We start from the raw sequence: 25,667 nt of genomic DNA on the forward strand, positions 1-25,667 counted from the left end.
ATGTTATTTTAATTCAGCTATTTATTGTGTACAAATACTGACCACTTATTAAATATTAAAAGGTTCAGTTTAACATCGTTTAGATGAATTCTTTAGCACTTACTACTACTTTGTCATTAGTATGTAATAGAGTTAAAGTCATGATAGTCTGGATTCATAAAGCAGTACTAGAATGACAAGGTTTGGAATTTGAAAGTGCTATAGTACACACCAGTTAAGACAAGACACCACTCATGTATAACAATGAATGGTGAAAACATTCTTTTAATCTTAGTTTTTCCAACAGCTATGTCAATCCTACAAGATTATGATGCAGACATCAAGATACATGTAAATACATATGCCAAAACTCAATGGAGTTGAACGAGAACCTGCAGTAATCTTTTAGCTTGGCATTTCATTGGACTGGGTTTCTAAGTAGACTATTTCCATATGCAGTTTCCATTACTATTAATGGGAGTCATATGTGATTAATAATTTCAAAGACATAAGTAGATTCCTTTGATCAGAGCATTTAAAATTTGTTACCAGTTAAAACAAGTTTACTCTTGTGCAGGGTAGTTTCCCGTCATAGAGGGCAACTGAGCTCTTCCATTTATTACATTTGTATATAGATTCTATTATCTCAGATTTTACATCCTGTTTCCATTATAAATTAACTTTGATATATTGGAAGTAACTTGGTTGACATAAAAAACAAGAGAGGAAACCCTCACTTGGTGTCTCTTATTGCTATATTCCAGACAATTGGCTGTCCTTGTACTGATCAAACCTAAACAAGTGACAGTCTGTATGTAGAAACCATGAAACACAGGCCTTACCATTACTGCTACAAACATATCAGGCATACTACCTTAACATCTGAGGAGAGACATGCTAAGAGGAAAGTAATAGGAGCCATTTATGTTTTTGCAGCGAAGTAGGAGGTGCTCTTTACACAGGAAAAAAATCCAGAAGCAACATCCTTTTTCATTACCTAAAATGTCCTTACTAAGTCAGCCACACTGATAAATGTGTTGAGTAGACACCAATTCTGGGGAAGGTGAGGGGGAACCTAACAAACTCCTTACTGGGAACACAACTTACTCAAGTCACTGTGAACAAGCAATTTCTTTATGAAAGTTCTCATCCTATCGTTATAGTTGGGTATTGTAAATGAAACCCTTTCATTTCAGCTATATTAACCAAGTCAAAGTCAATTACCACAAGCTTCCTTTTTCATGCCAAAGGAAGGAACAGAGACATAAGTCAAGACTACTCCCCCCCTTTTCCATTTTATAGGTTTTTCCACTTGGAGCATGCCTCAGGAGATAAAATCCTATGTTTCCCAACAAAATATAAACTAAGGTCTCTGTTGGGGCATGTCCTTTCTCTTTTCCACCCAGAAGAGAAGGATGTGAAACTAAAGAAAGAAAATATATGACTGACAGCACATCTGCTTCATGCAGTTCCCAACATTAACACCTGCTGATATCACCCCTTCCCTCCTCCAGTTAGTTGTCTGGTGTCTACTGTTCACAAATCAGAATGACTAGCAGATACAGAAATCTAAGAAGCTATTCTCAGTGACTCTAGACTTGAAATGAGCCTGACCAAATGAGTACTGCACAAATTTCTTCTCTAGTTAGTTGAATGAAAATTGTGAACTTGGGAATTACCTGATCAAGTTACATTTATTTTAATTTACTAACTGAACCTATTCAGTAGGCTCAATGAATAAAAAGTCAGGCACAGCGTACAACAATCAATTACAATATCAGACTAAGTTAACTCAACTCTAAAATAAGCTTAATTCTCCATAGTCACATGCACACAGAGCAAAAGTTTAAGTAAACAGGTAACCTATAGGTGAGTCGCAAAGGTCAACAGACTCAGGCTTGTTAACATACCGGTACTCTTCACTACCCAGAACTAAAAGGAACAGAGTGGGAGTGGTTTCTAACCATGGTATATAACATAAGGTTAGTGAGATGTACAGTTTGTCATTTACTGTACCTGAGATTGCACCCTCATCCCAGTCTTCAGATCTTCTAAATCGATTTGCTGTAAATCCTACACAGACGTTAACCCCAAAGGCAAAAGCAAATAAGGATATTACCTGCAAAAGTAAGAGAGCAAAATGATCAAACTAAGCAAAACAAGAATCCAAATTTAAGAGTATTGTGATTGAAAAAAGGAGGGACCAGATATATTGTTTGAGTTGCTAGTCACTCCAGTTCCTATTACTGGAACAGTAAATGACAGTCACAATTTTAGAGTAATCAAAACCAGAAGGGGACTTATGAATAAAACATCTGATTTAAAAGCTCAAATGTTTCTTTTTATAGGAAGTTTTTCAGGAGACACTGGTTAGCCCTCCTTTCTACACAAACATGCTCTTTTCTTTTCCTTTCCTTCCCTACCTGATGTAACTGGAAACAGCTTTTCTTAGCCATACTAGAGAATTCTTGAAAAGCCTTCACAGTATGCTCTCTTTTTCTTTATATTGAGTGCAGTGCTGTTTGCTCCGTGAGTTCAGTCTATTAGCTACAACTAATCCCACCTGGTGAGGTTGACAGGCTCATTTGATTTGTCCAAGGGTGATTTCATCATGTTTCACTCACAAATCGCAGCTCTGAGTGCAAGAAGCTGCAGGCATCATCCTCTCTCCCCCCCCTCCCCCACAAAATGCACACACACACTTTTATGTGGTTTCCTCTGCCCAGGCAGGGTTTTCTCATGTTGCTGTGGCCAATACCAGTTCACGTTCATTTTATTCTCCTCACAAAAGTAACACGGTTAATAAAGAAACCAATGTGTTTTCATCTTGCTAGAACTGAAAAACCTCTTGGGCTAGGGAATGAAAATTTCTGTTGCCATCTTCAAACATGAGAAAACTTGCAAGCGAGGATTTCAGTGTAGTTAACTTTGAGAGAATAAAAAAAAAACCGCACACACAATAACTCCGCTGATTTTGTGAAAGAGCCGCAAGTTTTTTTACCGGTTTGATAAACTCAGTCACTGGTCTCACACTTGGGAACTAAGTCTAAAGTTTCCAAATGGTTCTCATGGCAGAATCCCCAGCAGTGTAACGAATTCTGATCAGGTTATTGGGATCCCTTGCATTGCTACACAGAGTACTTATGTAACTGCTCGCAACTGCATCCACGCATGTTGAAAACCCAACATATCTAAAAGAACGTGAAATTTCAGCCTCCCCCTTCCTTATTTGCCTTTTAAAAATATATATATCACAACATTCAGAGTTCAGCTGCGTTGATAAGCAGCTCTCTCTCTGCAGAGCAGACGATAACGGTGCATAGAATTATGGTTCACGCTGGTGGTTTAAATGTTATTTGCTAAGGCAAATTATTTACCAAGTTAGTTCACCACCTTTTTTATGTCCTGAAAGCGTCTTTTTACTAACAACTACACTTAAAGGGACAGAGTCAAAATTTGTCAATCTAACCCCGGACTTTCCTAGCTTCCTGGAGAGTCATCACATATTAGAGGGTTTGCATGAAGGAGTCCAGTAAGACTTTTTTAAAATAAACCAGTTTAAACACATACCAGAGCGCTTCCATTAGAAGCCGCGCTCAAGCAATAACAACCACTCTCGCTTCGTAGCCTCTCCTTACTAGGCAGGGCTAAAACCCACCCTGGTTTACTAGCCACACCTTATCGCACAGCCTTTAACAGAAGCCGCCCTCGATTCTTTTTCATGCGGGTGTGAACAGAAAGTGGGCTCCTGGCGCAGCTGTATCTTCGCCACGCAAACCACAGGGGGCGTAATCACGGGGAGCAGAAGCCAAGGCGGCTTCTGTTCTCAATGAAATTATGCAGACGATTGAAAAAAAAAAAGACATGCTCGATTTACTCCGCAGCCAGGGCTAAACAAACCGGAGCATGCGTGCTACGATAGGGGATCTTGCTTGCAATGGGGTCGCTGAGTAGATAGGTCAAGAGTTGAGCCCGTATTTTACCCTGCCCCAGTTTGGCTGGTTTGAAAATGACCTGGATGGTCGGATTACCGACTGCACTGCATGCTGAAGTCCACTTCTCCATCCAGGCTCGCGCGGATCCCTGCAGCGAGGTGCTGCTTGGCAACCTTTTAACAAGGGGCTCCCACGACAAAGTTTGTCCGTAGCCTGCGATAAACCCTGTGTGCGCGAAAGTTGTGTCATGCGCCTGCACTCACACAGAGCAGGGGGGAAGGACTGAGGAACCGATTCATTTTTCTCCCTCCACACTGAAACAAAAAGGCTTTCTCATCACCAAACGGGGAGGCATCACCTCTTGGCAAAGCAACTTGTATGAAGCTGCGCTTCGGTAGAAATGTTTCTGTTTTGTTCCTGAAAATATATACGACGTGATTGCTAGAACAAGACACGGTGTTCCGTTTGTGTAACTGGAAATGATTGTGAGTGGGGGTAAAGACCTAGAAACTTGCAAGGTGTCCTTTAAAGAAACCACTCTACCATTTGATGCAATCTGTTGCAAATATGTGCTCTTTGGGGGTATTTTCTGAGCACCCGGGATAAAAGGCATCTCTGGCTGGTGTGATTTAGCAATTAAGCGAGAGACAGTGAGCTAAATTGGGACTCTAGAAATCACGCCAATTTAGTAGCACTATTTTAACAGGGAGCTCTTAACCTAGGAGCATCTGAACACCCGTAAAACAAATATCTGTTGTATATTCCTTCATTTTCTTTGTTGATAGCGACACAAAGTTCCAGACATAGCTGCATAAACAACTGCAATAGCTGAAGCCAGTCCTCATGTATGAGTGTTTACAGATTTTAAAGTTGCTAACTTGCTGCACTTAATTTCAAACTCTAAACCCATAACTGAAGGAAGAAAGGTTTCAGAGTAGCAGCTGTGTTAGTCTGTATCTGCAAAAAGAACAGGAGTACTTGTGGCACCTTAGAGACTAACAAATTTATTAGAGCATAAGCTTTCGTGGACTATAGCCCACTTCTTCGGATGCATCCGAAGTACTCCTGTTCTTTTTGAAGGAAGAAAAACAGCTAGTCCTTTAATCTATTCACCACACAGCACACATTTTCTGAGGCGCTATCCTCATAGCCCTATAGAATTTAACATCTTTAGCTCCTGTTGCAGTTTGACCTTGACGCAAATTTGACAAAGTGGACCATACAAAAACACTTGGCTTTTCTAAACCCTGTTATACAATGTCATCCATGAACATATTTTGCTGTGTAACAATAGCAATGTATCATAAGAATTATAAGAGAAAGCCGAAATCATCACAGAGCAAATTTGTAACAGACACTGCATGTCAAAATTAATGAAATCCTTGGTCCAGTGGCCCGGACATGAGACAGGGATTCAGGATTCCTGAGTTCTATTACAATCTCTGCCACTGACTCACTGGGTAAGTCATTTACAATCGCATTTTCAGAACTAGTTCTGATTGTGAATGCCCACGTTGAGACACCTTTGGCCTGATTTTCCAAGGTGCTGAACATCTGCTGAAGTTGTAGATGGCTCAGTACTTCTGAAAATCAGCTCTAATATGTCTGAAAACTGGAGGCCCAGAAAACGGAAGTATTAAAAATATCAGTGGGGGAATTTGAAACTTTGTGTCTTATGGATCGATCCTGAACTGGTGTAAATTGGCATAGCTCCACTGAAGTCAATGGAGCTGCACTGATTCATACGAGATGAAGATCTGGGCTTATGTTTCCTATTTTGTAATATGGGTATAATGATATTTACTATCCTTCATCATGTCCTTTAAGATCTATGGGTGATAAGCACTGTATTCTCCTGGGGGAATTGCAGAATTTTGCAGCAATTAATGTTGTGTGCACAGAATTTCCTTTCCCCCACAGAAATGGGCTGCAGTGTTTCTGGCCACCACTAGGGGCCTCTGGACTTGGCAGAGCCCAGCTCGCACCTAAAAGACACTGCTGGGGGAAAGAGGAGGGAGCTAGAGGGTTCCTGGCAGCTGCAGTTCCCAGCATGCCCTGAGGGAAGGAGATACAGTGCAGGGGAATCTCCATGCAGGCCTGGGACCAAGTATGAGGCTGTTTTTCCCTCTGGATCCCTAGGCTCTGTGGGAGGAGGGGGACAGGTGTCTGGGCTGGGGGGGGGGCATGGCTGGGCTGTGGGTGGGATGGGGTGCAGGTATCTAGGCAAGGAGGGGGGGCTGTGGCTGGCCTCTGGAGGCAAAGGGGTGCGGGTATCTGAGCTGGGGGGGGGGCATGGCTGGGCTTTTGGGGGATGGGTTTGGGGTGTATTGGCTGGGGGGGCATTGTGTCTGGGCTCTAAAGGGGGCAGGGTTGTGGGTGTCTGGCCCCCCGGCTGGGCTCTGGCAGGGAGGGAACAGGGCAGAGAAACAGGAACTTGGTTGTCATACGGGTTTCTTTAACTCTACTCCTGGGGGGAAATTTTGTGGAGTCTGTATTGTTGCTGATATACTTGCTGATAGGTATTTTGAAATAAATTACCAAAATAATTGAAACTGGTGTGATTAGGTAGTGTTATTTTGACAAATAAAAGTTGCAGAATTTTAAAATACTGTGTGCAGAATTTTTAATATTTTGTCACAGAATTCCCCTAGGAGTAACTCTAAACATGCTAATTTTATCATTTATTATACTTTTTCTGTGATATTTGCTATATATTTTCTAGTAGTTCTGAACTGATCACACATTCACACTGACAATCACTTTTTCTGTAATGAAGATTCTGCCTCAAAGCATCCTAGTAACACAGGAGGAATTCATTAACATGAACAAAACTACTAATCCTTATTTAAGCAGGGGTCTTCATCAATTAGTTGTCATTTTACTGGGAACAGAAGAATGACTCCACCAATCAAAAAATACACATTTTATTTTTTAAACAAAGAAAAAAGGCATAAGTAATGTATGAATAAGTTATTGTATATGACCAGCATTATCTAATGGAAAGAAAAATACAGTGCAGAGGTACAAAGAAAGTCTTACAATTAAAATGAAATACACTTTAAATGAGTTGCATAAGAATCCACAGGAATTAATATTGCATTTATAAGCTACTCTTATTGTGTATTTGAGGTTGAAATATAAGGTCAGATGTAGCTGAATAAGCAAAAAGAAACATGCAGAAGATAAATGTCAAGAATTTAGGACACTTAAGCACGTGAGTAACTGTACTCATATGTCTAGTCCCATTGAGTTCTACTCATACGAGTACAGTTACTCACAGTGTTTGTGGGATTATGCCCTTAGCTTTTTCTGCTGTTTAACATACAGCCATGTTACTGCTTACTGTATTACTCCCAGAATGCAAAGCATTAAATTAGCCCTGTGACACTACACCTCATATTCTTCATAGTGATATTATTATGATATGATTGTGGCATAATTATGATGCATTTTGTACAAGACAGGTCATGTAAGGTGTCATGGGAAAAGTTATGATTTGCTGAATATGATTATCCTATTTGTATGCATGTATCACTTTTGTACCTGAAGTTATGAATATTGACTATGTATCAGTATTTCACATATAGTCCAACCTGGGTGACACCCACTAGACAAGACCCTTCCAGTCTAAATAGCTGGTTGTGAAGGGACCATTCAGGGTAATGGGCCATTAGGGAGAACAATAGGCCTTAGGAGAAGCTTATCCCCCACCTGGTGAGCCTTCCTGTGGACGTTTCAGCCAGCCTGTAAGTAATGGCTGCTATGACTCTGCAAGGGCATGCGACCAGCCCACATGACTCTGGACTCCATTTTGGCGGCCTGTGTTTTTCCACAAACTGGGCTGGGAACTGTTTTTGGAACAGAGGATTTCCACCATATGCTAAAGCTATATAAGGCAGGGAGTGATCTCATCTGTTGTTCCACACAAGAGAACACCTGGAAACACATAAGGAACAAAGTCTGAACTGGGGGAAGTGCTGGACCCAGGCTAAAGGGATTTCTAGCCTGTGTGTGGAAACCAGGGGATTCCAAGCTGCAAAGCAAGTGAAGATTGTGCCTTGAGAATCTGCAAGCCTGCTTGTATCATCAGTCAGGGTGAGCGATTACTAGTATGGTAAACTTAGTTGGTGTTTTTGTTTATTTACTAAGTAATCTGCGTTGATCTGTTTGCTATCACTTATAATCATTTAAAATCTATCTGTTTTGAAGTTAATAAACTTGTTTGTATTTTAACATAAACCAGTGTGCCTTTAAGTGAAGTGTCTGGGGGGGAATCTCAGCTTGGTTACCACAAGTATGCATATTCCTCTCCACAGTGAGGGAAGGATGGATATATTAATGAGCTTACACTGTACAGATCCCTGTGCAGTGCAAGATGATATAATTTTTGGTTTATACTCCAGAGGGGAGTGCGTGCCTGGGCAGCGGGGAAACTGCCTGGGGTCTGCTGCTTACACTCTGCCCAGTTGGGTGAGTGGTGCCACCTGCTGTCATGTTGGGTGAAGCTGGCTGTGTCCCCAACTCAGTTGTGTACAGCAGACTGCACCCCAGGGTGACAACCCGTCACAAGCCCCTAGGTCGCTCTTTAAATGAAACATTAAGATTGTAATAATCCAGCAGAATGACTAGGATTTCTTTTCTACCATTCAACAGTATTACCATAAGAGATGCAATATATAAGAACTTGTATAAGACACATTATTAATAAATACAATATCTTAACAACAGGAGAAAATCCTATGAAACTAGGACTGTTTGCTCTGAATCACAGAGTAACAGTAACAGTATCCCCTCACACCAGTCCTAGAGGGCGGACAGGAAGCAGCACTCACTAGCAACTGTGACAGATGTGATCATCCAAAATGCTAGATGCACACACGAGAAATCAGATTCAACAAACAGCCCATATTGACAAACTATATAAACTCAGTCCCAAAGTAAGATTAGTTCTCCATTTCATTCCCCCTCAAACAAAATCCTTGAGTGATCATTCCGGTGAGCCTATCAATGTACTTTGAAGGTCACCAGTTCCAAGCTGTGACTGACCAATTATGGAAGCAAAATCCAGAGATAAGGGCACCTCACTAAAAACACCCTGTTCCACTCCTTAGCTAACCAAATATAGGTAATGTTAGCAAAAGCAACACAACTGAAGAGGTAACATACAGCAAGAAAAACAGATTCTTGGGTAGCCAGGACCATATTTATAGGGCTTCATTGATCAAAATCAACACCTTGGATAACACCCGAATAAGCCAATGGCCTACAGACTCCCTTTCTCTCTCCCGTTCATCTAATATTAGGGATGTAGTTGGGGTAGTGGTTGTGACAGTATCAGATCTAGAAGAAGAGGAGGGTGAGATGTCTAGAAACAGGTAGTGGCTGGGGTGTAAGCAAGCCAAAGGTTTGGCAGAAATTGGCTGGAATGAGAGAGTGGAGGCAGAAGGTGGATGTGAGTGGGCAAAGTAGTGAATGGGGTGGAAGTTTGCAGTGGGTTTTTTTGTTTTGTTGTTTGTTTCTTGAGGGAGGATATACAGAGATTTTATTTAATCAGTTTACTATTTACAGCGGAGATCACTTTCACGTACTATTTTGCTACACTACATGGCTACGTTATTTCCAAACCACAATATAACAGTTCACTCAACACAGAAAACAGCTCTTCATAGAAAAAAAATGAAAATTAATTATAGGACTGTAGTGCATACATTTTACTCCTGAAAAGCCAGCTTTATTTTAAAACACTAAAGTTTGGAAGATTGGAGCTCTGAATTTGAGGAGATCAAAGATACATGCTTGTGATTTTAAAATTATTTTGGTTAGTTGTCATTTCATAGAATTTATCTTTAAAGTGTACTGGAATTCACCTATGTTTTTAAAAAACTGACACTGGTGAGAGGTAAGAATTAATATATTAGCCATCAGAAATTAAATACAGCTGGCTTCCCTGGTACAACTTTAGCCAAAAAAGCTCCACATAGTGAAGATTTAAAGGATTCCATATATATGTAAAAAGAAGAACAGGAGTACTTGTGGCACCTTAGAGACTAACAAATTTATTAGAGCATGCTCTAATAAATTTGTTAGTCTCTAAGGTGCCACAAGTACTCCTGTTCTTCTTTTTGCGGATACAGACTAACACGGCTGTTACTCTGAAATATATATGTAAGAATCAGTCAGTTAATGCTTAGAGGTAATCTACCAAATTAGGCACACTTCCTTTCACTTTCATGTCAACCAAATTAATCTTGATCGGCAAATGGTTCTGAAATTAGAAAGTTTGCTAGTATACTAAAACATATTTAGATACATGAATAGCTGGTAAAATAGGGAGTCACAGGTAAGTATGTGGGTATGTGGAAAGCCAAGTTGTTTTGCCCATCACCGGTGTACATTACAGCTGTCCTCATCTGTGCAGGGTGTGTTTTAGCTAAGTCTACATAGGCAGGAAAACTACTGCAATAAACCAGGTCCATTCACCTTCCAAGTAAATAAGAGATTCACGCTTTGGTTTGCATGATCTTCTACGCGTAGGGTCCCCGGCTCCTCCTACACAACACTACACAGGCATACACAGCATGCCCAGCAGCTGAATGGCAGCAAATGCCAGTGTTGCCCAGATAACATATTTCATGATTTCTTGTAGCTTCTTTACAACTAGAGCCTCACACCCCTCTGAATAAATGTCCAGTGGTGGGTCAAACTGCCATACAATTGGTGCTGGCCGTTTTGCAGCAGCTGAAGAGCACACTGTAATTTTTAGTTTCTTTGAACCACTTAGTATTCTCCCAGCATGTGAAGGAGAGATAAGGACTGAGGGCAGAGGGCAGGATGCATGGCGGGGTTGGCTTTAGTCTGTGGTGAGCAGTTTGTTAGCAGGTAATACACCAGGATCCGTGGTGTGCCTTGTTTTCATACCTTCATAAGCTTGAAGGAATTTACAAAGGGAGGCTATGTCCTCACAGGTCACACTGGAATAGTACATAAGAGCTGTTGCAGGTTGTGGATAGAGAGGAGTTGACACCTTTTCAGCTCAGAAGGATAATGCTATAGAATATAAATACAGCTAATTATATAATCAATATGACCTATGTACTTGATAGACTGGTGTAAAATGTTAGGGCATATGAAAAACTTCAGACAGCTAATAAGCAGAACCATGAATAAATTAAAAAAAAAATAATCATAAGAAGGGCAAGAGGAAGACCTAAAGTTCTTATTGATATGTTAATAAGATGGGCTGGGCAGAGACAAAGAGAAGCCATTAGTGGAGATTGGGAACGTAGTGTCACATCCCAGGGTCATTAGAAATGGTATATGCATCCGAAGAAGTGGGTTGTAGCCCACGAAAGCTTATGCTCTAATAAATTTGTTAGTCTCTAAGGTGCCACAAGTACTCCTGTTCTTTTTGAGGATACAGACTAACACGGCTGCTACTCTAAAACTAGAAATGGTATGACAATTAGAGAAACATCTGTGTTTATCTTTTTCTCTTGCATGCAACATTTTGTAAAAATTATATGTATTTTGTTCTACATAGATTCCTATACTGGGTTCACCACCATAGCATCTGAGCGACTTTCCGAAATGTGTTAAGCAACATGATTAACATCTATCACATGTAGTTTGTTCTCTCACCCTCTCTCCCCATCCTGAACACAGCAGAGGCAAGAGCGGTACCTTTGATAGCCTAGACAAGGATCAAAACTCTATGCCAGGAAGGCATTTCAACTAAATATCAATGATATACATTTATCAGCCAGAAATACAAGTTCACACATATATATATTTTTATAATTTTACCATAAATTAATAATGTTACTTTTTCAATTATGTATGTTATTCTAAAGAAAACACATCTATAATTATTTTACCAAACCCTCTGTCAATTCATAAATATGTTGATATTTCCTAATTAAAAGTATCCTTTGAAAGAAAATATTTAGCTGCCAAAATTAAGATATCAATAATAATAATAATACAAAAAATCCTCAACAAACCATGGGTGAAATCCTGGTTCCACCAAAGTCAATAGCAAAATTATCATGAATTTGACCCACCGTATTTGTTATGTGGCCAATATAAAGTTTATATTGCCTATTCATTTTCTTGCTTTTAAGTGTTTGGGGTTTGTAATTGATACCATTGGTCAGCATCTTGCGTGGCACTTAGCAACCATAAGTGGCTTTCAAAATGATTGTTTGCTTTTCAAAAATAGCCAAACAAATGAATTACATGAGCATATACTCTTAGTAACATACATGCCATTATGCATAGTACTACGTAACTGTCCCATGGATGTAATTCATAAAGTCATGTGTGTGAAAAAAGTAGGACTGAATCGCAATTAATCACACTGTTAAACAATAATAGAATACCATGTATTTAAATATTTTTGTATGTTTTCTACATTTTCAAATATATTGATTTCAATTACAACACAGAATACAAAATGTACAGTGGTCACTTTATATTATTATTTTTTATTACAAATATTTGTATTATAAAAAAGAAACAAGAAATAGTATTTTTCAATTCACCTAATACAAGTATTGTAGTGCAATCTCCTAATCATGAAAGTTGAACTTACAAAAATAGAATTATGTGAAAAAAATAACTGCATTCAAAATAAAACAATGTAAAACTTTAAAGCCTACAAGTCCACTCAGACCTACTTCTTGTTCAGCCAATCGTTCAGACAAACAAGTTTGTTCACATTTTCAGGAAATAATGCTGCCCGCTTCTTGTTCACAATGTCACCTGAAAGTGAGAACAGAGGTTCACATGGCATTGTTGTAGCCGGCGTCACAAGATTTTTATGTGCCAGATGCATTAAAGATTCATATGCCCCTTCATGCTTCAACCGCCATTCCAGAGAACATGCGTCCATGCTGATAACGGGTCCTGCTTGATAACCATCCAAAGCAGTGCAGACTGAAGCAAGTTCATTTTCATATCTGAGTCAGATGCCACCAGCAGAAGGTTGATTTTCTTTTTTGGTGGTTCGGGTTCTGTAGTTTCCGCATCGGACCATTGCACTTTTAAGACTTCTGAAAGCATGCTCCACACCTCATCCCTCTCAGATTTTGGACGGCACTTCAGATTCTTAAACCTTGGGTCAAGTGCTGTAGTTATCTTTAGAAATCTCACATTGGTATCTTCTTTTTGTTTTGTCAAATCTGCAGTGAAAGTGTTCTTAAAATGAACAAATGTGCTGGATCAGCAGCCGAGACTGCTATTACATGAAATATATGGCAGAATGCGGGTAAAACAGAGCAGGAGACATACAATTCTCCCCCAAGGAGTTAGGTCACAAATTTAATTAACGCATTTTTTTTTTAACAAGCATCATCAGCATGGAAGCATATCCTTTGGAATGATAGCCAAAGCATGAAGGGGCATACAAATGTTTAGCATAACTGGCACATAAATACCTTATAATGCTAGCTACAAAAGTGCCATGCGAACGGACTTGTAGGCTCTAAAGTTTTACATTGTTTTGTTTTTGAGTGCAGTTATGTAACAAAAAAAATCTACATTTGTAAGTTGCACTTACACGTTAAAGAGATTGCCCTATAGTACTTGTATGAGGTGAACTGAAAAATACTATTTCTTTTGCTTGCTATTTTTACAGCGCAAATATTCATAATAAAAATAATGCTACAAAGTGAGCACTGTCAACTTTGTATACTGTGTTGTAATTGGAAACAATATATTTGAAAATGAAGAAAACATCCAAAAATATTTAATAAATTTAAATTGGTATTCTATTGTTTAACAGCGCAATTAAAACTGCGATTAATCACGATTAATTTTTTTGAGTTAACTGCGATTAATTGACAGCCCTAGAAAAAAGCTGAAAATGGGGACTCTTGTTTCTATGCACTGTTACAATGAGCAATGTTGCTGGTTGGACAGGTTCCCCACAGTTTATGTGCAGAGCTGCCTCCTGGCTGGAGGCACAACCACCCCTTGGTTACCCCAAGTAGCTGTTTTTCCCACCGTCCTGCCACAATTCCAACATTCCATCTGGTTCTCACAGGGTCCTGGGATGACTGAACCTGGTGATATTTTCTAAACACAAAGAGCTCTCAGCCATGCTTGTAGCTGTTCCCATCATTTCACACTGACTCAACAGATATTCTACGTGCTGGAAGGTTTGTGCTGATTTGTGCAAATGGCAAATGAGAGACTATGTGTGGTAGGGGTTATTGTGCATGCTAGTTGTGTTGATTCATGTGTGGGTTGAGTTGTTCTGGGAGAGTTGTGTGGATGGTGAAGGAGAGCTGTGTGTTGCAAGGAGGAGCTGTGTGTGTTTGGAGTTATTGTGTGTGCTTGTTGTGTGGGTGGTTGTGAAGGACTATAGCAGTTGTGCCAAGTAATTCACCAACTGTGCAGTGTCCCTCATACAACTAATCATACTGTTTCATGCAAATTTGCTATAGAGTAAGGGTGGTGATTGTTTGAGTTATCGCTGAGATCACAGTAGTGTAGGACTCTTGTCATGGCACAGATACATGACTTACTGAAGCTGAAAGCCGGGACTGTCACATGGGTATAATTCATAAGGTCAAAATGGCTGAGAATTTAGAAAAAACCTGTATGGTAACAGAGCACAAAACTCATTGATGATTGAACCTGGTGATAGTCTAAACAAAAAGAGCTCTCACTTATTCTTGTAATTGTTTTCATCACTTCACACTGATTCAACAGATTTTCTATGCTTCAGAGTGACAATCCTGGAATCTTATTATACAAAAATGTGTGTGAAATACCTTATATTTAGCTATAGCTGTAATGCACCATCATTAATTCCTGATCTGAACTTTATGAATGATAAAGCTTAGAGATCTAAAGATCTTAGCACCATAGAGACTAAAACAGAGCAGATAAAAAGTAAGACACAGCAAGGCCAAAGCACCATTATGGTTCTGTCTAAAGCCTGCTCATCTCTTCTTGCCCAGGGGAGGCTAATAAATTGAGTCCCCAGGCTCACAGAGTGGCCTAGTGCCTCAGCAAAGGAAGCTGTTGATGAGCCTTCCTATTTTCCCTAACTTCCCCCAAAACAAGTGGGAGGCCCATCCAATTGAATGCAGTGCATTTTGTATTTGTTCTGGCTGGATCTAAAATAGCCCATATAAGCTCGGGACACATTTACAGGACACCTGGTAGCTTGCTTCACAAACATGGCTCCTGGAACAGTGCTTAACAGGGCCGGCTCCAGGCACCAGCTTAACAAGCAGGTGCTTGGGGCGGCCAAGGGAGAGGGGCGGCATGTGCGGCAGGTCCCTCACTCCCTCTAGGAGCGAAGGACCTGCTGCTGAACTGCTGCCGCCGATCGCGATCGGCGGCTTTTTTTTTTTTCCCAATTGCCGCCGCCGATCGCGATCGTGGCTTCTTCTTTTTTTTTTTTGCTTGGGGCAGCAGAAATGCTGGAGCTGGCCCTGGTGCTTAAAGTGACCCGAAAAGGGTGGGCGGACTATCTGGGAACAGCAGCTTTGGTAAAACTGTGATTAAAGTGCACCCCTCAGTGACCCAGCTTGATTTTTACTTGATTTTTTCCGGCCAGGTCTGCAAGCTCTTGTGACTCCCTCCACTTTAAGCACTGCCTGGAACACATATTGGAAAGGTCTAGGGCTTCCCACCAGTTTCCCTGCAGGATGTGCCACCGGTAAAAAAAAAAAAAAAAAATCTAGTCAGTCACAGATAGGGGACAATTAAATGCACCTTGTTGAAATAAGAAGCCCAAATTGACTGGTAATGAACAGCTGACCTTCATCCGCCAATCAAGTCTCAAGACTGTAAACTCTTTGGGCCAGGAACCATCTTTTTGTTCTATTTGCACCCAGCACAATGGGGTTCTGGTCCCATGACAAGGGCTCTTAGATGCTACAGTAATACAAATAATAAATAACATTAATAATAATTAGGAAGAGAGGAGTTTCTCTTTTTTCTAGAGGCTCAGTTTTTTAAATCTAAAAAGTAGTGAATTCAGACTGTAATCCTTCCTCCCTCAGGGGTGTGTCTGAATTGTCAAGGTATACGCACACCAGGCAGTGCTTCCTAGCGCACTTCGACTGATAACTGCTGTAGTAGCTGAGTGCTCCAACTGCCTACAACCGTCATGCTCTTCCTAGGGTAACCCAGACGTGCTACCTCTGAGACCCAGAGAATTGTCCCTCCCAGGCAATCTATATCGCTCCACAGCTAGAGGAAAATTCAGCAGCAGATTCATCACATTGACCAATAACAGCTCATCCAATTCATCACTAGGTCAACCCAAATAATCAGAATACTACAGTATTCACAGCTGCGAAGTTCTGTGCAGCTGTGTGCGTTGTTTCTGACATATAAAAGTGGGAGAAAGCTTTAATTTCCCCTTCCCCACACAACAGGCAAGGGAGCCCAAGTCCTTTCCAGAGCCATTGGTGCAAATGGGAGGCAGAAGCCAATCCCATCAGACTCCCTATAAGAAGGTGATGGTAGACTCCTCTCCCACACAAGAAAAGAAAGAAAAACAGTGAAAGGATTTGAAATGTAAAGTATTAAGTAGGGCTTTCATTTTAACAACATTCCTTGTTCCCTTTCCCTTTAGTTGGAAAGAGTTGTTAGAAGGAAAAACCCATTGTTTTGACAGTCTTTTAGATCAGTGTTTCTCAAACTGGGGTCGCTGCTTGTGTAGGGAAAGCCCCTGGCGGGCCGGGCCAGTTTGTTTACCTGCACCGTCCACAGGTCTGGCCGATTGCAGCTCCCACTGGCCGCGGTTCACTGCTCCGGGCCAATGGGAGCTGCTGGAAGTGGCGCGGGCCGAGGGACATACTGGCCGCTGCTTCTTTTTTACTGATGTCTCAACAATTATCTTTTAGAGGATTTTAATTGTTTAGCTGCAGTGATTGACCAACTGAAGAAACCTAACGGGTTTGGAGCTGATGAAACTTACTTACAAGCACTGTGTGCTACCTTTGGATTAAAGGATGTTTTAGGGCATCCTCATTAAAGGAGGGGACATTTACATTAATTAGAGGGCAATCGGGTAGTCAGTTGGACAGTGTGTATGTCAGTGATCAGACAATGTGCATTGCAACCTGTAGCATTTTCCAACCACTGCTTGGTCCAAGCTGGTGAGTACAGAACAGTGACCTTTGGCCATGTGTATTGGAAACTAAATATTTGTTTATTTAATAATATAGTAGCAGTTAGGAAGTTTGAAGGCATCTTCATGGAATGAGAAAGGGTTCAGGAGTTTTATGCATCCCAGATGGAATGGTGGGAACTGACAGAGAAGAGCTTACTGACCTCTCTACATTCCTTTTCAAGAGGTCTGTATGCATCTGATTACAAGCATTACTTAGCATTGCATAGCCATTTAAGAGATCTTCATCTTCATAGTTGACTGCAAGCTGGGGAATGCAAAGAAATAAGGGTCTCAGAGGAAGTTAAAAGAAGGAAATGGTTCTGCACCGAAGAAGAAAACTGGTATCAGCTAAACTCACAAAAGACTTTAGGACAAAAGGTGGGGAAGCCTCTTCTGATATATTTGCTGGCATGATGAGGCTAGTTCAGGAATATTATAGTGAGCTCTTCTGGGGACAAAGCCTTCCTTCTTTCCGGAGCAGCAGTTTTTGGATAGTATCACAGATTTTCCAACATTGGCAGATGAGGAACAGGACTCGCGTGAGGCCAATGGAGGAAATGGAGATTTCAGGAGCATCTTGTCACTGAAGAAGGGAACTTCCCTGGGGACAGATGGTTTGACAGCTGAATTTTATTAGAGGATGATGGATCCCCTCTCTATGGGGCTCTCATGTTTTCAGGGATGCCTTGACTAGAGGCACATTGGGAGCTTCCTTTTATGAAGTCCTTTTGATTGGAGGGGGCAAAAAAGGGGGATTAGGAAGATACTAGGAATTGGAGGCCTATTGTCTTTTTGAACACAGATCACAAAATCTTGGCTTCCATTGGGGAAAACAACAGGGAGATTACTACATCCCAGTCACCCTAATGCAGTTAAAGATCGCAGAGTGGCAGACACTTTGTGTAATTTGCAGGAAGTATTTGAAATGGGATGATGGGAAGACTGCCTGGGTTTTGTTTTAGCCTTGGCTCAGGCCAAAGTTTTTGATAGAATGAATCTGCCTTATTTATAGTTGGTCCTGTCTCAGTACAGTATTCCCCCACAGCTTATTAATTAGCGGCAGCTCTTTTATGTTCATGCATTATGCATCCTCTTAGTGAATGGGTGGCGGGGAGACACATTCTGGGTTAAGGCAAGTCTGTTCCTTGATTCCATTGCTGTTTTTCTTTGGACCCTTTACTGTGGGCAGCATATGGTAATTGGATTTTGGAGTTTAATTGTGCAGATTAAGGGGGAGAGGAATTTCACTCTTGTCAATTAAAATTTGTGACCATGAAGATGCTGTCACAGTGCTGGTGGGTAGTACAACAGTGTGACATTCTATATCTTGGGGGAGCGTGCTGTAACCCCCATATTCCTCATTTTCATATAATCATGATTTTACATGTAAAGCATGCCTTGTAAGGTATCGGGGGGAAAGGTTATGATCTGCTGAAAGTCATTTCTCTATCCATATGTGTATATCATTAATGCATATGAAGTTATGAAAATTGTGTAGTATGGTTATCACTAAAACATGCTGTAAGTTGGGGGAATCAGCCAGATATTAGCTGCCCAGAGGCAACAGCAAGGAAATTAACCAATACCCGGATGGGGTGTCAAACAACCCATCAACAGCCATTGTCCAGCAAGGGGAGCTACAATGCAGTGACTCACCTGCATGAGGCCACACCAGGGGAATTGCTCAACCTTGCTTGGAGAGACCAATGCTCATCTGACTCTGAAGTGGGGTGGGAGAGAGAGCCATGAGGGAGGAAAGGACATGATAAAAGAAAGAGACGTTTGCCATGCTCTTCCTCTCTCTTCCACTACACCTACAGACACCACACCAAGCGACTGAAGTGTGATCAAAGGGGAGAGCTTGCCTGAAGAGCAACCAGCCACTCTGTGGTGAGAAGCATCTAAGTTTGTAAGGGCATTGAAAGTGTTAAGATAAGCTTAGAATGAGTTTTGTTTTTATTTCATTTGACCAAATATGACTTGTAATATTTTGACTTATAATCACTTAAAATCTATCTTTATAGTTAATAAATCTGTTTGTTTATTCTATCTGAAGCAGTGTGTGGTTTGAAGCGTGTCAGAGGCTCTCGTTGGGATAACAAGCCTGGTACTAACAATTTCTTTGTTAATTTGACAAACTCATATAAGCTTGCTGTGTCCAGCGGACATAACTGGACACTGCAAGATGGAGGTTCCTAGGGCTGTGTCTGGGATCGGAGATATTGGCTCGTGTCATTCAATTGCACAATCCAAGGAGCAGCTTATATGCCAGAGGCTGTGCGTGAACAACCCAGGAGTGGAGGTTCCTCACAGCAAAGCAGGGTAAGGCTGGCTCCTAGAGTCAAGGATTGGAGTGACCTAGCAGATCACCGTCCAGATAACACCAGAGGGGAACGTCACAAACAGATAAGGACTTTTTTTCTTTGACACTTTACATAATTATTTAGCTTCAGATTAACGTGAAGAAAAGCAGGGCTTCGTGGGTGGGGATTTTGCTCTTCCAGAGGAGGTGCAGATTGTAACGAGCATCCCTGGATTATAGGTATTTTAAGGGAGGGGGAACAATCACAGCACATAGGAAATGGTATCCAAATAAAGCACAGAATCATGCTCTGATTACCCTATTATTAGATCTCTTGATTTTTCTTTTTCTTTTCACCAAAGGGTTAACTTCTAGGGTGAAAAGAAAAAGTGAGGGTTGGAGGTATGTCTGTTCCCTCAACATAATTCAGATCTGGGGGATTTATTTTCATTTACCTTAACACTATAAATTTTGTGTAAAAAGCTTGTAGTTATCTCTGTAATTCTTGCATGTAATTTCCAGTACACCCTTTATGAAATATTCCATTTGACCCAGTCAAAGGCCTTGAACTCAGACTCTGCACCTCTGAAGATTGATCTCAAGGCCTTTGACTAGGCCAAATGGAATTTTTCTTTCTTTTTTTTTTTTTTTAAATAAGGAGTGGAAAAGGTGCCTAAAAGCCAACTTTCCAACACTGGAGCTGGCCAGGAGCTAAGTGCTGCTATGATTAGGGCCAGTAACCCAGGGACGATCACCACGATGCTTTGTGGTCTGTCCCTACGATCTCCAGCTCTCATAATACCCCTCCTGCTACTTATGCCTGGGGAGGTGCAATGAGCGGTTGTTGTAGAGCTGTCTACACTAACTTTAAACTGAGGATTCCTCCATACTGAAGGAATCCTCAAATGCCTATAAGCAGGGCCGGCTTTAGCAAGAGCGGGGCCCGATTCCTGGGGGCGGGGCTTGCTGCAAGCCCCGCCCCCAGGAATCGAGCCGCGCCGCGGGGGGGGGGGGGAACGGGGGGAGACCCGAGCCGAGCCGCGCCGCGGGGGGGGACGGGGGGAGACCCAAGCCGCGCCGCGCTGCGGGGGGGGGGGACGGGGGGAGACCAGAGCCGCGCCGCTGGGGGGGGACAGGGGGAGACCCGAGCCGCGCCGCACAGCCGACCCCGGGCTGGAGCCAAGCCGGGCCAGAGCCGCTGGGGCCTGCGGGAACGGGCCGCGCCTCCCCGGAGCCCTTCTCGCGCCCCCACCACCCCAGCTTACCTTGTGCTGCCGGCCCGCCCCTGCTTCTTTTCAGACTTCCCGCGAATCAGAGATTCGCGGGAAGCAGGGGAGGGGGCGGAGCGTTCAGGGGAGGGGAGGAGGGGGAAGTGAGCTGGGGGCGGGGTGGACAGCTGCAGCGCGGGGCCCTCTTGGCGCGGGGCCCAATTCAGCCGAATCGGCTGAATCGGCCTAAAGCCGGCCCTGCCCATAAGGACGGGCTTAAGGCCCTTTTGCGGTACAGTGCAAAGGGATTCTCCAGGATTGAGGATCTGGCTCCTATCAATTTACATATAATGAGACAACCTTTCAAAGTCTTTCCTGTGGGGTAAATTAATGCATTTCAATGGAACTGAGTCACGTTGCGATGCAACATCACAATGTGGTGATGTTACACTTACTGTGAAAGCTGTTGTGGATCCCCTAAAGCCTGACCACACATTACAGGGGCAAAACTCTGAATCAAGGCACTGGGAATTTTGCTTGCATGGAGACTGCAGACTCATGCCATTAATGTCCTGTAAACTTAGCCTAAAAAAGAAGGAAGTTTCCCATGAGATGTGCATGATCCTGCAGAAATCAGGACAGGTGGCAAATATAAGATCTCCTCTGCATTAGGGATCAGCCCCAATTTCAGCCACTGGTATAGTTGCAAGTCCCTAGTGCATACAAGGAAAGCTGCAGTTTAAACCCAAAATGGCCAGTAAGGGAAAGTGACGTCAGAAGGAACTGAAGTATAATCACAGATTATCAGGGTTGGAATGGACTTCAGGAGGTCATCTAGTCCAACCCCGTGCTCAAAGCAGGACCAATCCCCAGACAGATTTTTGCCCCAGATCCCTAAGTGGCCCCCTCAAGGATTGAGCTCACAATCCTGGGGTTAACAGGCCAATGCTCAAACCACTGAGCTATCCCTCTTAACCCAACCATAGCGATTACATGTAGTACATATCTATTATCATCAAAGTTGTTAACTAGCAATGAAATCTTTTTGGTCTCGGATGAAGAAAAGATTAATAGGTTGCAGTCTGATTTTTTTTTTTTTTACCATGTTTAGTCAGGAAATGCATCTGTAAGATTCAGAAAAGCTTGAGCTCTCCCCTCAGTTTTGATGGGGCTGAGATAGATGCCTTCCCTCTAGCAGAAAATGTAGGTCTTTTCTTTTCCCTCAGGACAGCATTCAAGGCAACAGTGGAAGCCATATATTTGTTACAATTTCTGAAAGCCTCAGCCAGATAGCAATCTAGCTTTGCAGCTTGCCTTTAACCCTTCTCTCCTCCACCACTCCGCCCACCCACCTCCTTGATATTTGTAGTTGCTTCTCCTATATCTTGTTTTTACTCTTTGCGTTCTGTGCTTTCCATATCTCATCCTTTAATAAGCTATAGGGTCAAAACCCTCACACAGGTCTGTTTTGCACCAATTAGGCAACATAAAGCAGCCATAAAACTGTTCAAATGGGGCAACTGGGGTTTCCCTTTGTTTACAGCAGCTTGCATGAAGGAGGCATAGCGAGTGCTACACCACCTGCTCCTGACCCCTCTGGCTTTGGGGGTGTATTGGGAGAAAGAAAGGGTGCGGTGCGGTATTTTGTGTTTGACTTACCTTCAAATATTGGCTTATTTTAAGTATACTGGTCTATTATAGCTTTCAATATTAGGCAAAAGTTTGTTTCGCTTACCCAAATCTGTAATTTTCCTTGTATTTTGTTTTTATCTTTAATGGGGTACCATTTAATTATATTTTACTGGTGAATTTATACTACATATACTAGAAACTTACCAGCCTTGATTTTCTTTAAAAAGTTTTATTTTAGGAATCACAGGGTTAGATTTTTTTTTGTTTGTTTTTTCCATTGACAAAAAATAAACACTTTACTCAAATTACTTCTTTCACTTCCAATTGTAACAGAATAGATTTTTCTTAAATCTTTTATGCTGCTGTGACTTTTTTTAAGTGTCTCAAATATTTGGTCTCTTATCTTTCTCACACCAGCTGCTATGCTGATTGGCTTCTCCCTAATTATTGTTTTGGCTTCTTCCCAAAGGATGCTCCTGCAGATATCCCATTTATCATGTATTTCAAAATATAATATTAGGAATTTCCATAATACCAGAATTGATCAATAATCCAGTCAGTTCCAGTATCTTCTCACATCTGGAATTGGCCTCTCCCAGTAACAGTGGAAAGGATAGAACTTTGCCAATAAAGAATGTACTTGCTTTTTAGTATTCTATACTATTGGACTAAATTTCTTCCTGAACACAGCTGGTCACTGCCAGAGGAAAAGACTTGATATGAAGCAACCAAATATGAAACGAGCATAGACAGTGAGTATTTACCACAAACTACTACAATGATATTTAATACTTCATTATAGTCTGCTTTCTTCTCTTGGTACTGATCCTTTGCCCATTGAAGTCCTAGTTAGAACAACAAATATTAAAAATAAACAAGAGTTTTGGGTGGGATATATAAACCCTAATGCTTCAGGCCCTAAACCAACATGTAGCTATTGTGGGTAGGAAGAAACTTTCTTTTGGGGCAGGTCTTCCCATAATTCCCTACTGAAGGTTTTCTTGCACCTTTCCCTGAAGCATCTGATACCAGCAACTGTCCATTATGCATCTGATGAAGTGGGTATTCACCCATGAAACCTTATGCTCCAATACGTCTGTTAGTCTGTAAGGTGCCACAGGATTCTTTGTCGCTTTTTCCATTATGGGTTACTGGACCCTTGCTCTGATCCAGAATGGCAATTCAAATATTCGTCAGCCTAAGTCTCACTGAGGTAGGAGCTCTCCTACATGTTGCAGGACAGAAACTCTATCCTAATGCTGGCACGCTCTCCAGCAATGGAGCTCTGTACGTGTAAACCTGGGGGCATAACTGACCTTTTGTTTGCCAGGTGTTTGGGTTAACCAAAGACTGGAAAGGTTCAGAAAAAGGAAATTTCATAAAAGGGTTTGATCTCATTAGATTTCTGTCCGAATTTCAGACCAAAGAGGCATGATGCCTCAGATGCAAACTCTTACTTTTGATTTGGAGATATCTGATCTGTTAGAAGGTATTAACACATTCTTAATGACAACACAAATCAGAGGGGACAACTGGGCAATGAGCAAGGGGGAAAGAGACCACTGTGTAAGTGTGAATACCCAATAATTTCCTTCTCCCTGGAAAATCTGATAATATAGGCTTTTAAATACAGCTGGGGAGATCTCTGACTTAGAGGCAGGCAGAGCTATCTCAGCAGCTGGCCGATACTGTGGAATCCACTCCCAAAAGACTAGAATCACTGCAAATCTCACCACCTTCTGGTTGAAACTTGAAACCCATTTCTTTTACCCACAGTAGCAAACATCAGTACACATCACAAAAATCAGCATGACTGGGACTACAGGGGGATAGAGAGGAAGACAGAGATCCTTTGTTGTGGTTATTTCTTGGGCATGCCAATATCACAGTGAGGAGCATGTTATAAAGGTGCACCTGGGAAAAATATATGTTCAGTTACACTTGGCATTTCATAGCGCTTCTGAAGTTAGTTATTTCTTTGCATATGGAATTTTCTATGCCATTTTCCCTAAATAGGTGCTTTATTAAACTGCTGCAGGACTTGTAGAACTGCAAAAGAATCATTATTTAATCTATACCTTTGGAGCAACACATTTAGGGTGAAATTCACCCCAGTGCAAGACTTGCACACCATTTAAGTTTTCAAAATAGAGCTGAATGAGACTTAAGTGCTATACAGGCTTTGTGCTGACACTCTGTACTGGGGTGAATTTCACCTTTAAAGGATGTTTTAATCTTGACACAACTTCCTCTTGCAAATGCCTTTTTAAAAGAAAACAAATCATTTAGTGCAGTCAGCCACCTGCAAATGGAACAGATAAGAAACATTCAACACATTAATACTATGAAATGTATTTAGGAAATAATTTAACTGCAACCAGTATTTCTGCATCTACGACTGTTGGCAGCCATCTTGCTGAACGTGACATCTATTCAATGTCCCTGCATAGTGTTCTTGGCCTCCCTGCTTAGGCTGCAAATAGGTGATGCTAATTGTGGATGTTATGATATGGACAGCATACTCAGAAGTCACTAAAGAGCAAACAACCGTCACCCACCTGGGCTGGAGTCAGACCAGTGTCCTGGGGGTGAAAAGCTCTGTGTCCAATTAAAAACTGCCCAAGCTTTGCTCCTTTAAATTAATAATGCTTGTATATTAAGCAATTATCCAGTAATACCAAGTATGACTACAAAGCTAAACACAGCAAAAATAAATAGCAATGATTACTTCAAATTGTGATTCAGGTATTAAATCACAGGCCCATTTCTAAATATAAGACTTTGCTTGATAACTACAAATTGTATTTGTTTTGGTATCGTTGGTGGGTCTGCACCATCCTACCAACATTTCATCATTCAATAGTTCTTAGTAATCATTCTTCATTACCACACTATAAATGCCTAGATAGAAAAGTAATATGCCAATGATGTTCCATGCTATGAACAAGTATCAGGGGATAGCCATGTTAGTCTGTCCAATAGCCCCCCAACCTGAAGCAAATACTCACCAGCAACTACACACCACACCACAGAAACACTAACCCAGGAACCAATCCCTGTAGCAAACCTCATTGCCTACTCTGTCCCCATATCTACTCTAGCGACACCATCAGAGGACCCAACAACATCAGCCACACCATCAAGGGCTCATTCACCTGCATGTCTACTAATGTTATATATGCCATAGTGTGCCAACAATGCCCCTCTGCCATGTACATTGGCCAAACCGGACAGTCCCTACGTAAAAGAATAAATGGACACAAATCGGACATCAGGAATGGTAACATACAAAAGCCAGTAGGAGAACACTTCAGTCTCCCTGGACATTCAAGAACAGATTTAAAAGTATCCATACTTGAACAAAAAAACTTCAGAAACAGACTTCAAAGAGAAACAGGAGAACTAAAATTCATTTGCAAATTTAACACCATTAATTTGGGCTTGAATAGGAACTGGGAGTGGCTGGTTCATTACAA

At 41.5% G+C, this 25,667-nt stretch overlaps 1 protein-coding gene across 6 annotated transcripts in view; it reads right to left on the reverse strand.

The window, feature by feature from the left end:
- Nucleotides 1–25,667, reverse strand: part of ENPP2 (ectonucleotide pyrophosphatase/phosphodiesterase 2) — a 97,722-nt gene that overhangs the window by 64,226 nt on the left and 7,829 nt on the right. For 2 of the 6 annotated variants that reach the window (XM_065586066.1, XM_042861024.2), the window contains exon 2: nucleotides 1,996–2,098. In XM_065586066.1, the coding sequence (XP_065442138.1) occupies nucleotides 1,996–2,098 (103 nt within the window). Of the gene's footprint in view, nucleotides 1–1,995; nucleotides 2,099–2,402; nucleotides 2,727–3,993; nucleotides 4,321–25,667 lie in introns of those variants that run through there. The other 4 variants (XM_005303378.3, XM_042861023.2, XM_008171643.4 and 1 more) reach the window with 4 other exon arrangements.

Source organism: Chrysemys picta, chromosome 2 (assembly GCF_011386835.1).
Source record: "Chrysemys picta bellii isolate R12L10 chromosome 2, ASM1138683v2, whole genome shotgun sequence".
Classification (NCBI taxonomy): Eukaryota; Metazoa; Chordata; order Testudines; family Emydidae; genus Chrysemys; species Chrysemys picta.